General features: G+C 41.6%; 1 protein-coding gene across 2 annotated transcripts in view; it reads left to right on the top strand.

Annotated features, from left to right (window-relative positions):
- The first annotated feature begins 1,249 nt into the window (after nt 1-1,249).
- LOC128699910 (casein kinase I) overlaps nt 1,250-15,947 on the top strand; it is a 66,581-nt gene continuing 51,883 nt past the window's right edge. The window contains exons 1-2 of one of the 2 annotated variants that reach the window (XM_070102458.1): nt 1,250-3,828; nt 4,585-4,719. In XM_070102458.1, coding sequence (XP_069958559.1) covers nt 3,718-3,828; nt 4,585-4,719 — 246 coding nt within the window. In that variant the 5' untranslated portion in view covers nt 1,250-3,717. The remainder of the gene's footprint in view (nt 3,829-4,584; nt 4,720-15,947) is intronic. The other variant, XM_070102460.1, reaches the window with a different exon arrangement.

Here is a 15,947-nt window from a genome sequence, read left to right as displayed (position 1 = left end):
CAAGGAAAACCACTAAAAACAATGGTAAACAAGTGAAATGTTTGGATGTATGAGAAGAAGCCTCCTCAGCCACCGAGAGACAAAGCCAAACTGAAGCGCAAGCTGCCCCAGCCGGCAGATGGACGCGTCCAAAACCGCCGATAACCGAGCGAACGGCTAATAACCAGGCACCAAAAAACCCACTGATAACTGAATTGGCCGATAACCAAACTGGACCATAACCGGGGTCCACTGTACAGAGGAACCTCAGATTTTGAACGTGTCGCTTATCGAACTCTTCGAAAATCGACTGCTTTTTCGAACTAACTTTGTCCCTATTATCGAACTCGCCCCTTCTTTCGAACTGCCAGGTACAGGACCTGTCCGCCAGCCCGCTCTGTCCGCGTCCCTGGGCAGGCACCGTGAGCCAATCTGGCTTTGTTGATGCTTGAGTGAACACTAACCTGCAGTCTTATTCAAACATCTTAGGATTAATTCATTGTGTTTAGTGCTTGTGGAACTGGGAAATAAGCTATTGTGGGCCCAAAGAAACTTGCTAGTGGTACCCCTGTGGTAAAGAAAGTGAGAAACACCATAGATGTGAAGAAGGAAATAATATAGAAGTATAAGAGTGGTGTGCGAGTTGAGCTTGCCAGGATGTACAGGAAAAACAAGTCGACCATCGCTTCTATCCTGGCTTTCTTAAAGAAAGAACAAATCAAGGAAGCTGATGTTGCGAAAGATGTTGATAGGCTAACCAAAAAAAGACCATAGATAGTTGATCAGGTTGAGAAGTTGTTGCTGGTGTGGATCAAGGATAAAGAGATGACAGGTGATAGTGTTTCAGAGACGATTATTTGTGAAAAGGCAAGGAAGTTGCATGCTGATTCAAAGATTAAGGAGATTTGCGCCAAGTGGAATGATGTCCAAATGTTTGTGCAGAAGTGCCACCCTGAGCAAGCTGAAACAAGCCATCTTTGTAACAAGTTCAGTGACAGAACCATGTCCTATTTTAGGGGTCCAGTGGCATTAAAAGACAGAGAAGGGAAGTAACCCCAGAGAGGGCTTTAATACCTGAAGTCCTTATGGAGGGGAATTCCCCTTCCAAACACTAACCCCAACTCTCTCCTCCTCCCCATCTTCCAGATGCCATCACCAATCTTTAGTAAAGGTAAGTAAAAATGTTATTTTTATGTTTATTTAAATTTATTAATAATTGTACACTATATTTGTTGTATGTATGTAAAACTATAATGTAATACTATCTATAAAATGTATTTTTTTGTGAATGTTTTTGGGTGTCTGGAACAGATTAATTGTATTTCAATTATTTCTTATGGGAAATATTGCTTTGCCTTTCCAACCTTTCGACTTTAGAACTAGCTCCTGGAACGGATTAAGTTCGAAATTTAAGGTTCCGCTGTCCTAATATTACAGCTTCAAACCAAATTTATTTTTAAATGGTCATATTATAATTTTTCTTGTTAAAATAGCCACTCAGTATAACAAAGAGAGTAGGGGAGACCTGTTCAATTACAGATACTCCTTGCTTTATGAAGGTTCGACTTTTAATATTTTGACTTCATGATGGTGCAGTAGTGATGCACATTCAGTGGTCATGAAACTTTGATAGGATAAACTACTACTACTACTACTTTCAACAAACCGGCTGTATCCCATCAAAGCAGGGTTACCCTAAGGTAAACAAAAGAGAAAAAACAAAACATTTCTCTTCTTAAATTTAGTAATGTATACAGGAGTAAGGGTTACTAGCCCCTTGGCCTGGCATTTTAGTTGCCTCTTACGACACACATGGCTTACGGAGGAAGAATTCTGTTCCACTTACCCATGGAGAAAAAAGTGAGGTGTACTCCAGGTAGACCTGAACAGCTGACCCAACTGTCTGTCATGATCAGTGATGCAACCTGACCACCACGCCTCCTTCTAGGATAAGCTTGTATTCATTTATTTACTTTTCATTACTGACATTTAGTTACAGTAATTATTCGTTTTATTCAGTGACAGTATATATTCATATTCAGTTTACGATATTTTCAATTTACGATGGATTCCTTAGAACGTAACCCCACCATAAGTGGAGGAGCACCTGTATTGTCTTGGCAGAAGTGTGCAGATGTGACAGTTCAGATGATCCTCTGAACTGCAACATCCTCACCCCTCCTTGTTCTCTTAAAAGCTACTATATCTGACTGACTGATGCTGCTATAAACAAGAATGAATTAGACTCTCCCACAGGAGTATGTGTTCAGCAGGCAGATACCTCGGATAATCAAGACTTTGACTTTTGTATGTAATATGCATATGCTAATTGTTCTTTAGTTTTTATATGACATTTCCATTACAACATATATCATCTATTGACTTCAGTATACTGTGTCTTATAGAATAAAATGTATATATAATAATTAGTTGAAATGCATAATTTCATAAAAGTGACCCATGAAGGGGTTATTAAAGGTGCACAGTCTTGTACTCTTGTTTATTATTATTATTATTATTGTATTATTTATTTATTTATTTATTTATTATTATATTGCATTATTTTAATGTATTTATTTTTTATTTGCTTGTTTAATATTATCAGGAGAAATGCAGAGTGGATTTACGGGTGAGGCATGTTGAAGAGTTGCTTAATGTAGGTTAGGTTTTTGTTGGCACAAAAAATATTCACTATATAACTCTTGTTCTAAGAATTACTTATACAGGTGCAGCTTAACTCTATTAGAGGAAATGTAGTCAAATATAACACTGTTAAGAAAGCTGGCTGTTTACATCAGAATAATAATTAAAAGATACTTAGCAGTTTTAATTGTAGATTCAATTTATGAATCTCTCCTAATGTAGGTTACAGATTTGTGTTAACTGTATTAGACTCATGTTTTTTTACAGGGTGTTTAGTATTCTACTTTTTCTCAGAGTTCATCTGAAGGTAGTGAAAGTTTGTTGGAATGTAGTATGCTGAGATGCACTCAACAGATTTAGGCTATTAGTATATAAAAATGTATGTGTTAATATTTTGTGAGAGCAGAGATGAGTGCAGTGATGAGTTTGGTTGCTGTCCAGAGTAGTCATGTGTTAGGTGGACTACATTTCTGACATTCACTGTATCTTCAAGACTCATGAAATCGTTATAACACGATTGCAAACAAACCAGGGAACGGGTGGAATTTGAGCCCATGGTGAGTGAGTTAAAACTCCAGGCCAGTGCACAAGCCTCTGGGCCAGTTGGCTACAATAAGATTCATTCAACTAGGTATATATATATATACCATAGGGAAGTTAGCATGGGCCACCACTGACCACAAATGCAAGTTTTTACAGATGAATCTCCCATCAGCATGGCTGTGGTGTGCTCTACCTCTAGTCCCTTCAAAGCTGCCATCATGATGGCTTTGAAGGGACTTGAGCTAGAGTATGATGGCCACGCTGGTGTGAGATTCATCTGTAAAAACTTGCATTTGTGGTCACAGTAGTGGTTCATGCTAACCTTCCTGTGGTATATAGAAATATACATAGTCCGATGAATGTTGTTGTGGCCAGCTGGCAGAATGACCTACACACTGGCCTGGAGTTTTACAACTCACTCACCATGGGTTCAGACATCGCCCGTTACATGGTTTAGTGTATCTTCACTTGTTGCTTACCACATAGTTAGGTGGTATGCAAAGCTGGTGGTGGTTATTGTAGCATGTGTGCATCTCACACGGCCACGGGGCCATGTTACAGGGCGGCACCAAGGGTACGGCAGCCTGGCCCGAAACCCCCAAGCAGGCAGGCAACATATTAGGCGGCAACCTCACCCCAGCAGACCGCCACGGCTCCGTCCAGGTAATACCATTTCTGGCGACGGGCATTCTCAATCCTGAATCCCTTCCTTTTGCTGCTGTTGCTGCTGCTGCTTATCATTAGATCAGCTGTTATGTAGATGAGTTGGGATGTATACAAAGTTAATTTATTCTTGGTTTATCCTTTGAAGATTTTCCTGTTAATATCTCAAGCAAGATCTCATAGTTGCTGATCTTGTGGTAAGTTTCCTTCCTCTCTCTCTCTCTCTCTCTCTCTCTCTCTCTCTCTCTCTCTCTCTCTCTCTCTCTCTCCAGCAACAGGTCTTAAAGTAGCCAGAAAGCATGAAAAAAAGTACCCTTGCCTCGCCTTCCTTCCCTTAAGATAACGTTACGTTGCAAGTCTCTGGCTTTTTTTCTACTGTGGTTTTTACCGGGCAGCTAAACAAACTTTTGATATTATCAGTAATAATATTTTTAGTAGATTACCTATATTAACAGTACATTATAAAATAAATATTTTATGGTTTAGTGACAGTACTTAGAATTACGTATTTAGTTTGTTGTTCTAGCTAATTTCCTATTTAATGTCTGACATAAGGCTTGCTTATAGCTGCTTCTAATTTCTCATTAAACTTTTAATTTCTAGTATTTGTAGAAGTACGTACTAAATTTGCATAGCAAAGCTCTATATTAATATATTTTGTTTTTAGTAATTATGATTATTATTATTATAATTATTGTTTTTTGGATTTTTCTGATGCATCTTGTTCATCAGCTAATCTAGTGATGCCTATCATAGCAAATGCTGCTGCCCGGTAATCCATTCCTCATCCTGAACAAAATAAGTCGTCATGGAAGGAAGCCGGCTACCTCTTTCCCTGGAGAGGAGACCATGACTGCCAACATTAACCTGTATACAGCGTGCTCAGTAAAGGCTCGTAGCAGAATTATTTAACTATTGGCTAACTACTAAACTACTGTTTATCACATACAGTATGTCTATAGTTAAGTGGGGAACTGGGCACGATGTAGATCAACAAATTAATTTTTGTTGGCTGAATTTAAGCTGCATCACACATAACTTACAGTGACCTGATATGTATGGCAAGTTTTTTTCCTTGCCACGTCGGCCATTTTTCACTGAGGTAGAGTGACCCTACAATTGAAACATTGGCCATCGTTCATCCAATAGCTGTCTGTGCCAGAAGTTTACAAACATCATGGTTGAAGTTACCCTCCAAATGGCAACATCCCCAGCTATCCTCATTGCAGGCACTGTGCTTCCTACCTCCAGGACTCAAGTCCTGCTAGCCAGCCATAAATGTTACCTTAGTTCCAATCCACTGAACGCTCACACTCTAAATTTATATTCAGTAAAGCAATCATGTTGTGCTTTGTGCTCATCCGAGGACATTATTCAATAATAATGTTGGTATCATGACAGAAAGTTGATACAGTACTTTATAGAAGAGAATATTAGTTGTGTAATAATATTGTAGGTAATAAAAGCAGTGACACCAGTGTTAACATTTATAATATATACATTATTACATTGTAATGAGTCACTATAATGTAAGTACAGTAAGTAGGTACAGTTGACCCTAGCTTAAAGATTCACAGATAAACTACACATAGGAGAATGAAACATACGAGTGTTTCAGTCTGACTTGCGACCATTAACCCTTTGAGGGTCCAAGCCGTAGTTCCATGTCATGAGCTCAGCTCACTTAGATAATCTGTGAGTGATAAATTTGGGCCTAGATATGAGAGAATGCAGCTATGTGGTGCACCATATAAAACAAATCCTGCAGCATGCAGTACATAATGAGAAAAAAAATGTGACCATGTTTTTGGATTGAAACACCGGCTTTGCGGTGTATTTTTGTATGATTCTTACATTTGTATTTACGGTTTCTTGGTCTCATTTGATAGAATGGAAAATATATTACAGATTGGTTTTAGTACTGAAAATAGCTTGAAATTGAGCTCAAAGTAGTGGAAATGTTCGATTTTTGCCAATGTTTAAGAGTACACAAATGGAGTCATGCATCCAATACATGTCAACTAGTGGGTCTAATATACATTTACGAATGTGCTGATATTATTTATACAATTATTGCAATTGCTAAATTACTAAAGAGAATAAGTACAAAATTGTTAAAGTGGGAAGTCTGAATGTGTGTGGATGTTGTGCGAATGATAAGAAAGAGATGATTGTGGATATTTTGAATGAGAAGAAGCTGGATGTCCTGGCTTTAAGTGAAACAAAACTGAAGGGGATGGGCGAGTTTCAGTGGAAAGGAATAAATGGGGTTAGGTCAGGGGTTTCAAATAGAGTTAGAGCTAAAGAAGGAGTAGCAATAATGTTGGAGGATAAGCTATGGCAGGAAAAGAGGGACTATAAATGTATTAATTACTTAACATAAGAAAGGATCACTGCAGCAGGCCTGTTGGCCCATACTAGGCAGGTCCTTTGCAATCCATCCCACTAACAAAACATTTGCCCAACTCAATTTTCAATGCTACCCAAGAAATAAGCTCTGATAACTCTATCCCACTCAAATCCAACCCCTCTCACATATATTTATCCAACCTAAATTTAAAACTACCCAAAGTCCCAGCCTCAATAACCTAACTAGATAGACTGTTCCACTCATCAACTACCCTATTTCCAAACCAATACTTTCCTATGTCCTTACTAAATCAAGGATTATGTGGAGTAAAATAAAGGTTGGATGTGAGAAGTGGGTTATAGTAAGCGTATATGCACCTGGGGAAGAGAGAAGTTTAGAGGAGAAATAGAGATTTTGGGAAATGTTGAGTGAATGCATGGGGAGTTTTGAACCAAGTGTGAGAGTACTTGTGGTTGGGGATTTTAATGCTAAAGTGGGTAAAAATGTTGAGGGAGTAGTAGGTAAATTTGGGGTGCCAGGGGTAAATGAAAATGGGGAGCCTTTAATTGAGCTGTGTGTAAAAAGAGGTTTGGTAATAAGTAATACATATTTTATGAAAAAGAGGATAAATAAATATACAAGGTATGATATAGCACATAATGAAAGTAGTTTGTTAGATTATGTATTGGTGGATAAAAGGTTGATGGGTAGGCTCCAGGATGTACACCTTTATAAAGGGGCAACTGATATATCAGATCATTATTTAGTTGTAGCTACAGTTAGAGTAAGAGGTAGATGGGACAAGAGGAAAATGGCAACAAGAAGTAAGAGGGAGGTGAAAGTGTATAAACTAAGGGAGGAGGAAGTTTGGGTGAGATATAAGCAACTATTGGCAGAAAGGTGAGCTAGTGCAAGTATGAGTAGTGGGAGGGAGGGGTTGAAGAGGGTTGGAATAGTTTTAAAAATGCAGTATTAAAATGTGGGGCAGAAGTTTGTGGTTATAGGAGGGTGGGTGCAGGAGGAAAGAGGAGTGATTGGTGGAATGATGAAGTAAAGGGTGTGATAAAAGAGAAAAAGTTAGCTTATGAGAGGGATTTACAAAGCAGAAGTGTTATAAGAAGAGTAGAGTATATGGAGAGTAAAAGAAAGGTGAAGAGCGTAGTGAGAGAGTGCAAAAGGAGAGCAGATGATAGAGCAGGAGAGGCACTGTCAAGAAATTTTAATGAAAATAAGAAAAAATTTTGGAGTGAGTTAAACAAGTTAAGAAAACCTAGGGAACAAATGGATTTGTCAGTTAAAAACAGAGTAGGGAAGTTAGTAGATGGTGAGATGGAGGTATTGGGTAGATGGCAGGAATATTTTGAGGAACTTCTAAATGTCGATGAAGAAAGGGAGGCAGTAATTTCATGCACTGGTCAGGGAGGCATACCAACTTTTAGGAGTAAAGAAGAGCAGGATGTGAGTATGGGGGAGGTGCGTGAGGCATTACGTAGAATGAAAGGGGGTAAAGCAGCTGGAACTGACGGGATCATGACAGAAATGTTAAAAGCAGGGTGGGGGGTATAGTGTTGGAGTGGTTGGTATTTTTGTTTAATAAATGTATGAAAGAGGGGAAGGTACCTAGGAATTGGCAGAGAGCATGTATAGTCCCTTTATATAAAGGGAAGGGGGACAAAAGAGATTGCAAAAATTATAGAGGAATAAGCTTACTGAGAATACCAGGAAAAGTGTACAGTAGGGTTATTATTGAAAGAATTAGAGGTAAGACAGAATGTAGGATTGCAGATGAGCAAGGAGGTTTCAGAGTGGGTAGAGGATGTGTAGATCAAGTGTTTACATTGAAGCATATATGTGAACAGTATTTAGATAAAGGTAGGGAAGTTTTTATTGCATTTATGGATTTAGAAAAGGCATATGATAGAGTGGATAGAGGAGCAATGTGGCAGATGTTGCAAGTATATGGAATAGGTTTGTCAGTTACTAAATGCTGTAAAGAGTTTTTATGAGGATAGTGAGGCTCAGGTTAGGGTGTGTAGAAGAGAGGGAGACTACTTCCCAGTAAAAGTAGGTCTTAGACAGGGATGTGTAATGTCACCATGGTTGTTTAATATATTTATAGATGGGGTTGTAAAAGAAGTAATTGCTAGGGTGTTCAGGAGAGGGGTGGGATTAAATTATGGAGAATTAAATACAAAATGGGAAGTGACAGTTACTTTTTGCTGATGATACTGTGCTTATGGGAGATTCTAAAGAAAAATTGCAAAGGTTAGTGGACGAATTTGGGAGTGTGTGTAAAGGTAGAAAGTTGAAAGTGAACATAGAAAAGAGTAAGGTGATGAGAGTATCAAATGATTTAGATAAAGAAAAATTAGATATCAATTTGGGGAGTAGTAGTATGGAAGAAGTGAATGTTTTCAGATATTTTGGAGTTGACGTGTCAGCAGATGGATTTATGAAGGATGAGGTTAATTATAGAATTGATGAAGGAAAAAAGTTGAGTGGTGCATTGAGGTATATGTGGAGGCAAAAAACGTTATCTATGGAGGCAAAGAAGGAATGTATGAAAGTATAGTAGTACCAACACTCTTATATGGGTGTGAAGCTTGGGTTGTAAATGCTGCAGCGAGAAGGTGGTTGGAGGCAGTGGAGATATCCTGTCTAAGGGCAATGTGTGGTGTAAATATTATGCAGAAAATTCTGAGTGTGGAAATTAGGAGAAGGTGTGGAGTTAATAAAAGTATTAGTCAGAGGGCTGAAGAGGGGTTGTTGAGGTGGTTTGGTCATTTAGAGAGAATGGTTCAAAGTAGAATGACATGGTGATAGTATAAATCTGTAGGGGAAGGAAGGTGGGGTAGGGGTCGTCCTAGAAAAAGTTGGTGGGAGGGGGTAAAGGAGGTTTTGTGGGCGAGGGGCCTGGACCTCCAACAACCGTGCGTGAGCGTGTTAAATAGGAGTGAATGGAGACGAATGGTATTTAGGACCTGACGAGCTGTTGGAGTGCGAGCAGGGCAACATTTAGTGAAGGGATTCAGGGAAACCAGTTACGTATTTTATATAGCCGGACTTGAGTTCTGGAAATGGGAAGTACAATGTCTGCACTTTAAAGGAGGGATTTCGGGATATTAGCAGTTTGGAGGGATATGTTGTGTATCTTTATACGTATATGCTTCTAAACTGTTGTGTTCTGAGCACCTCTGCAAAAACAGTGATTATGTGTGAGTGAGGTGAAAGTGTTGAATGATGATGAAAGTATTTTCTTTTTGGGGATTTTCTTTCTTTTTTGGGTCACCCTGCCTCGGTGAGAGACGGCCGACTTGTTGAAAAAAAAAAATTATCGCAGTATTGCATAACAGTAAATCTTCTATTTTTTGGTGTGAATAAATTTTTTTATGTAAATCAAACTCAAAATGGAATACATCTGTAAAGCCTGGAAACATAACTGAGAAACAGAGGAAATGTTATTTTAGTGCCAGGAATGTCTGCATTGTTTATTCTGGACCCTATTTTGAAATTGAAATATTTTGAATTTTGTTGAAATTGGCCAAATTGCCAAATTCTGATCACTTTATTGGGTAGTTGAAATAGTTGATTGGGCAGTTTCTTGTGCTCAATCGATAAAATAGAAGTAATACTAGCAAAATAGCTAAGAATTTGGTTGACTGGAATAATGTAATTGGCCTAAACTAGGAGTCAAAGTGGGCAAAATTGCCGATGCGTAAATATCGCTTACACAATAAAATTTGCTATAGTGCAGTTTCATAAATTTCCCATCAAATTTTGTACGTTTTGTTTCATTACCTTCAGAAAAAGATTATCTGCCATTTCATAAGAATAAAAGTAAATTTTGTTTTGAAAATTCTTGGACCCCTCAAAGGTTTAACTAGTGAGATGGCACTATGGGAAGGCAGCCATTATATATGCTGGGTTGCTTACCTTCACATGTGTGTGACTAGTTAATGTTAAAAGTTGGATGGAAAGATTGTCAAGAGTTTTATTCTCCTATGTGTGGGTTATTTGTGTATTGTTCCAGTCATAGTATTGTGCTATTTTGTTATCGATTAAAGACCTAAGACAGACAAAAGACCAAACAGAAGGCCAAACCTAAGACCAGACAAAAGTGTCATTGATTATATTATATTATAATTAGATGTGAACCAAGGCATATCTAATTTCTATTAACTTTACTTTGGTGGGGGAGGAGGACGGAGGTGAAACTTATAACTGTGGATTCTACTAATGAGAGACTAACATCTCACTCTCCCATTACCTTACTCATTCTCCCCCATACCCTTCTTTTTTATTATTGTTAACCATTTACTTCTGTGTCAGTCCCTCATCCTCTCCCAGCTGAATGGGGCTTCCAGATGAGAAATGTGCCACCACCAGCTATTTCCTCAAGTAATGTCTTTTCCTTGCAGTTATTAAACACAGTTTTAGATATGATTTATAATACTGTATTAGCTGCTAAGGAGACAATAAGGAAAAATACTTCATATTGTGATTGTTGTCTGGAGTCTGGATACCAATACTTGATCACTTCTACTGATGCTGACTTCAGCCACATTGTAACTATATAACTGCAGTTTACTGTACATCTGAATCATCTATCTGGATTGTGTTTGTTATAGTAGATGCTGTGATGAGGGAGGCTTGCCACCCACTGTTCTTTGTTATAGTACAGGTTGATATGAGGGAGGCTTGCCACCCACTGTTCTTTGTTATAGTACAGGTTGATATGAGGGAGGCTTGCCACCCACTGTTCTTTGTTATAGTACAGGTTGATATGAGGGAGGCTTGCCACCCACTGTTCTTTGTTATAGTACAGGTTGATATGAGGGAGGCTTGCCACCCACTGTTCTTTCTGGATTTCTTTTCCTGTATTTACTTGCAAAAATGGATATGACACAATGTAGTAATGTTGTAGCTACTAATGTAGATATGATATGGCAACGCTTGTGTTAGTTTTGAAGAGAGAGAGAGAGAGAGAGAGAGAGAGAGAGAGAGAGAGAGAGAGAGAGAGAGAGAGAGAGAGAGAGAGAGACAGAGACACACACACACACACACACACACACACACACACACACACACACACACACACACACACACACACACACACACACACACACACACACACACACACACACACATACACACATACACACATACACACACACACACACACACACACACACACACACACACACACACACAGAGCAGCCAACATGGTTTCAGGGACGGGAAATCCTGTGTCACAAACCTACTGGAGTTCTATGACATGGTGACAGCAGTAAGACAAGAGAGAGAGGGGTGGGTGGATTGCATTTTCTTGGACTGCAAGAAGGCGTTTGACACAGTTCCACACAAGAGATTGGTGCAAAAACTGGAGGACCAAGCAGGGATAACAGGGAAGGCACTACAATGGATCAGGGAATACTTGTCAGGAAGACAGCAGCGAGTCATGGTACGTGGCAAGGTGTCAGAGTGGGCACCTGTGACCAGCGGGGTCCCGCAGGGGTCAGTCCTAGGACCAGTGCTGTTTCTGGTATTTGTGAACGACATGACGGAAGGAATAGACTCTGAGGTGTCCCTGTTTGCAGATGACGTGAAGTTGATGAGAAGAATTCACTCGATCGAAGACCAGGCAGAACTACAAAGGGATCTGGACAGGCTGCAGACCTGGTCCAGCAATTGGCTCCTGGAGTTCAATCCCACCAAGTGCAAAGTCATGAAGGTTGGGGAAGGGCAAAGAAGGCCGCAGACGGAGTACAGTCTAGGGGGTCAGAGACTACAAACCTCACTCAAGGAAAAAGATCTTGGGGTGAGTATAACACCAGGCACATCTCCTGAAGCACACATTAACCAAATAACTGCTGCAGCATATGGGCGCCTAGCAAACCTCAGAACAGCATTCCGACATCTTAATAAGGAATCATTCAGGACCCTGTACACCGTGTACGTTAGGCCCATATTGGAGTATGCGGCACCAGTTTGGAACCCACACCTAGCCAAGCGCGTGAAGAAACTAGAGAAAGTGCAAAGGTTTGCAACAAGACTAGTCCCAGAGCTAAGAGGTATGTCCTACGAGGAGAGGTTAAGGGAAATCAACCTGACTACACTGGAGGACAGGAGAGATAGGGGGGACATGATAACGACATACAAAATACTGAGAGGAATTGACAAGGTGGACAAAGACAGGATGTTCCAGAGATTGGACACAGTAACAAGGGGACACAGTTGGAAGCTGAAGACACAGATGAATCACAGGGATGTTAGGAAGTATTTCTTCAGCCACAGAGTAGTCAGTAAGTGGAATAGTTTGGGAAGCAATGTAGTGGAGGCAGGATCCATACATAGCTTTAAGCAGAGGTATGATAAAGCTCACGGCTCAGGGAGAGTGACCTAGTAGCGATCAGTGAAGAGGCGGGGCCAGGAGCTCGGACTTGACCCCCGCAACCTCAACTAGGTGAGTACAACTAGGTGAGTACACACACACACACACACACGCTGATGGAGTAACAAATAAGTGGGAGGAGTGGCATGAAAGAGTCAAAGAGGCATCACCGGACATCATAGCTCTCACAGAAACCAAGCTTACAGGTATGATAACAGATGCCATCTTTCCAATGGGATACCAAATCCTGAGGAAAGACAGAGGGAACAGGGGGGGTGGAGGAGTGGCATTGCTGATCAAAAATCGCTGGAATTTTGATGAGCTGGAGAGAGGAGACAGCGGAGAAGAAAGTGATTACATAGCAGGAACGCTTCACTCTGGAGGTCCCAAGGTGGTAATAGCAGTGATGTATAACCCACCACAAAACAGCAGGAGGCCAAGGCAAGAGTACGACGAGAGCAATAGAGTGATGGTTGACACACTGGCTGGAGTGGCCAGAAGAGCTCATGCATGCAGGGCAAAGCTCCTGATCATGGGTGACTTTAACCACAAGGAGATCAATTGGGAGAACTTGGACCCGCATGGGGGCCAAGATACATGGAGGGCTAAGATGATGGAGGTGGTACTGGAAAACTTCACGTACCAACACGTAAGGGACACTACAAGAGAGGAGAGGAGAGGATGAACCAGCAAGGCTGGACTTAGTATTCACTTTGAGTAGTGCAGATATCGAGGACATCACATATGAAAGACCCCTTGGAGCCAGTGACCATGTGGTTTTAAGCTTCGAATACACAGTAGAGCTACAAGTGGAGGGAGAAGCAGGAAGGCCAGGACGAATGAAGCCAAACTACAAGAAAGGGGACTACACAGGAATGAGGAACTTTCTGAACGGGGTTCAGTGGGACAGAGAACTGGCAGGGAAGCCAGTTAATGAGATGATGGAATATGTAGCAACAAAATGCAAGGAGGCTGAGGACAGGTTTGTACCCAAGGGTAACAGGAATAATGAAAAAGCCAGGATGAGCCCATGGTTTACCCAAAGGTGCAGGGAGGCAAAAACCAAGTGTGCTAGGAAATGGAAGAAATATAGAAGGCAAAGGACCCAGGAGAATAAGGAGAGCAGTCGTAGAGCCAGAAAAGAATATGCACAGATAAGAAGGGAGGCCCAAAGACAATATGAAAATGACATAGCAGCGAAAGCCAAATCTGACCCGAAACTGTTGTACAGCCACATCAGGAGGAAAACAACAGTCAAGGACCAGGTAATCAGGCAAAGGAAGGAAGGAGGAGAGACAACAAGAAATGACCGTGAAGTATGTGAGGAACTCAACGAGAGATTCAAAGAAGTGTTCACAGAGGAGATAGAAGGGGCTCCAGAAAGACGGAGAGGTGGGGCACACCACCATGTGCTGGACACAGTGCACACAACCAAGGAAGAAGTGAAGAGGCTTCAGAGTGAGCTAGATACCTCAAAGGCAATGGGGCCAGATAACATCTCCCCATGGGTATTGAGAGAGGGAGCAGAGGTGGTATGTGTACCCCTAACAACAATATTCAATACATCTATCGAAACTGGGAGATTGCCTGAGGCATGGAAGACAGCAAATGTAGTCCCAATCTTTAAAAAAGGAGACAGACATGAAGCATTAAACTACAGACCAGTGTCACTGACATGTATAGTATGCAAAATCATGGAGAAGATTATCAGGAGAAGAGTGGTGGAACACCTAGAAAGGAATGATCTCATCAACAGCAGCCAACATGGTTTCAGGGACGGGAAATCCTGTGTCACAAACCTACTGGAGTTCTATGACATGGTGACAGCAGTAAGACAAGAGAGAGAGGGGTGGGTGGATTGCATATTCTTGGACTGCAAGAAGGCGTTTGACACAGTTCCACACAAGAGAGTGGTGCAAAAACTGGAGGACCAAGCAGGGATAACAGGGAAGGCACTACAATGGATCAGGGAATACTTGTCAGGAAGACAGCAGCGAGTCATGGTACGTGGCGAGGTGTCAGAGTGGGCACCTGTGACCAGCGGGGTCCCACAGGGGTCAGTCCTAGGGCCAGTGCTGTTTCTGGTATTTGTGAACGGCATGACGGAAGGAATAGACTCTGAGGTGTCCATGTTTGCAGATGACGTGAAGTTGATGAGAAGAATTCACTCGATCGAAGACCAGGCAGAACTACAAAGGGATCTGGACAGGCTGCAGACCTGGTCCAGCAATTGGCTCCTGGAGTTCAATCCCACCAAGTGCAAAGTCATGAAGATTGGGGAAGGGCAAAGAAGACCGCAGACGGAGTACAGTCTAGGGGGCCAGAGACTACAAACCTCACTCAAGGAAAAAGATCTTGGGGTGAGTATAACACCAGGCACATCTCCTGAAGCGCACATCAACCAAATAACTGCTGCAGCATATGGGCGCCTAGCAAACCTCAGAACAGCATTCCGACATCTTAATAAGGAATCATTCAGGACCCTGTACACCGTGTACGTTAGGCCCATATTGGAGTATGCGGCACCAGTTTGGAACCCACACCTAGCCAAGCACGTAAAGAAACTAGAGAAAGTGCAAAGGTTTGCAACAAGACTAGTCCCAGAGCTAAGAGGTATGTCCTACGAGGAGAGGTTAAGGGAAATCAACCTGACGACACTGGAGGACAGGAGAGATAGGGGGGACATGATAACGACATACAAAATACTGAGAGGAATTGACAAGGTGGACAAAGACAGGATGTTCCAGAGATTGGACACAGTAACAAGGGGACACAGTTGGAAGCTGAAGACACATATGAATCACAGGGATGTTAGGAAGTATTTCTTCAGCCACAGAGTAGTCAGTAAGTGGAATAGTTTGGGAAGCGATGTAGTGGAGGCAGGATCCATACATAGCTTTAAGCAGAGGTATGATAAAGCTCACGGCTCAGGGAGAGTGACGTAGTAGCGATCAGTGAAGAGGCGGGGCCAGGAGCTCGGACTCGACCCCCGCAACCTCAACTAGGTGAGTACAACTAGGTGAGTACACACACACACACACACACACACAGACACACACACACACACAGACACACACAGACACACACACACACACACACACACACACACGCACACACACGCACAGACACACACACACGCACAGACACACACACACACGCACAGACACACGCACACACACACGCACAGACACACACACGCACAGACACACACACACACACACGCACAGACACACACACACACACACGCACACACATACACGCACAGACACATACACACACGCACAGACACACACACACACGCACAGACACACACACACACGCACAGACACACACGCACAGACACACGTGCACACACATACGCGCGCACACACGCGTGCA

Source organism: Cherax quadricarinatus, chromosome 81 (genome assembly GCF_038502225.1).
Source record: "Cherax quadricarinatus isolate ZL_2023a chromosome 81, ASM3850222v1, whole genome shotgun sequence".
Lineage (NCBI taxonomy): Eukaryota > Metazoa > Arthropoda > Malacostraca > Decapoda > Parastacidae > Cherax > Cherax quadricarinatus.
This window is presented reverse-complemented; position numbering and strand designations above follow the sequence as displayed.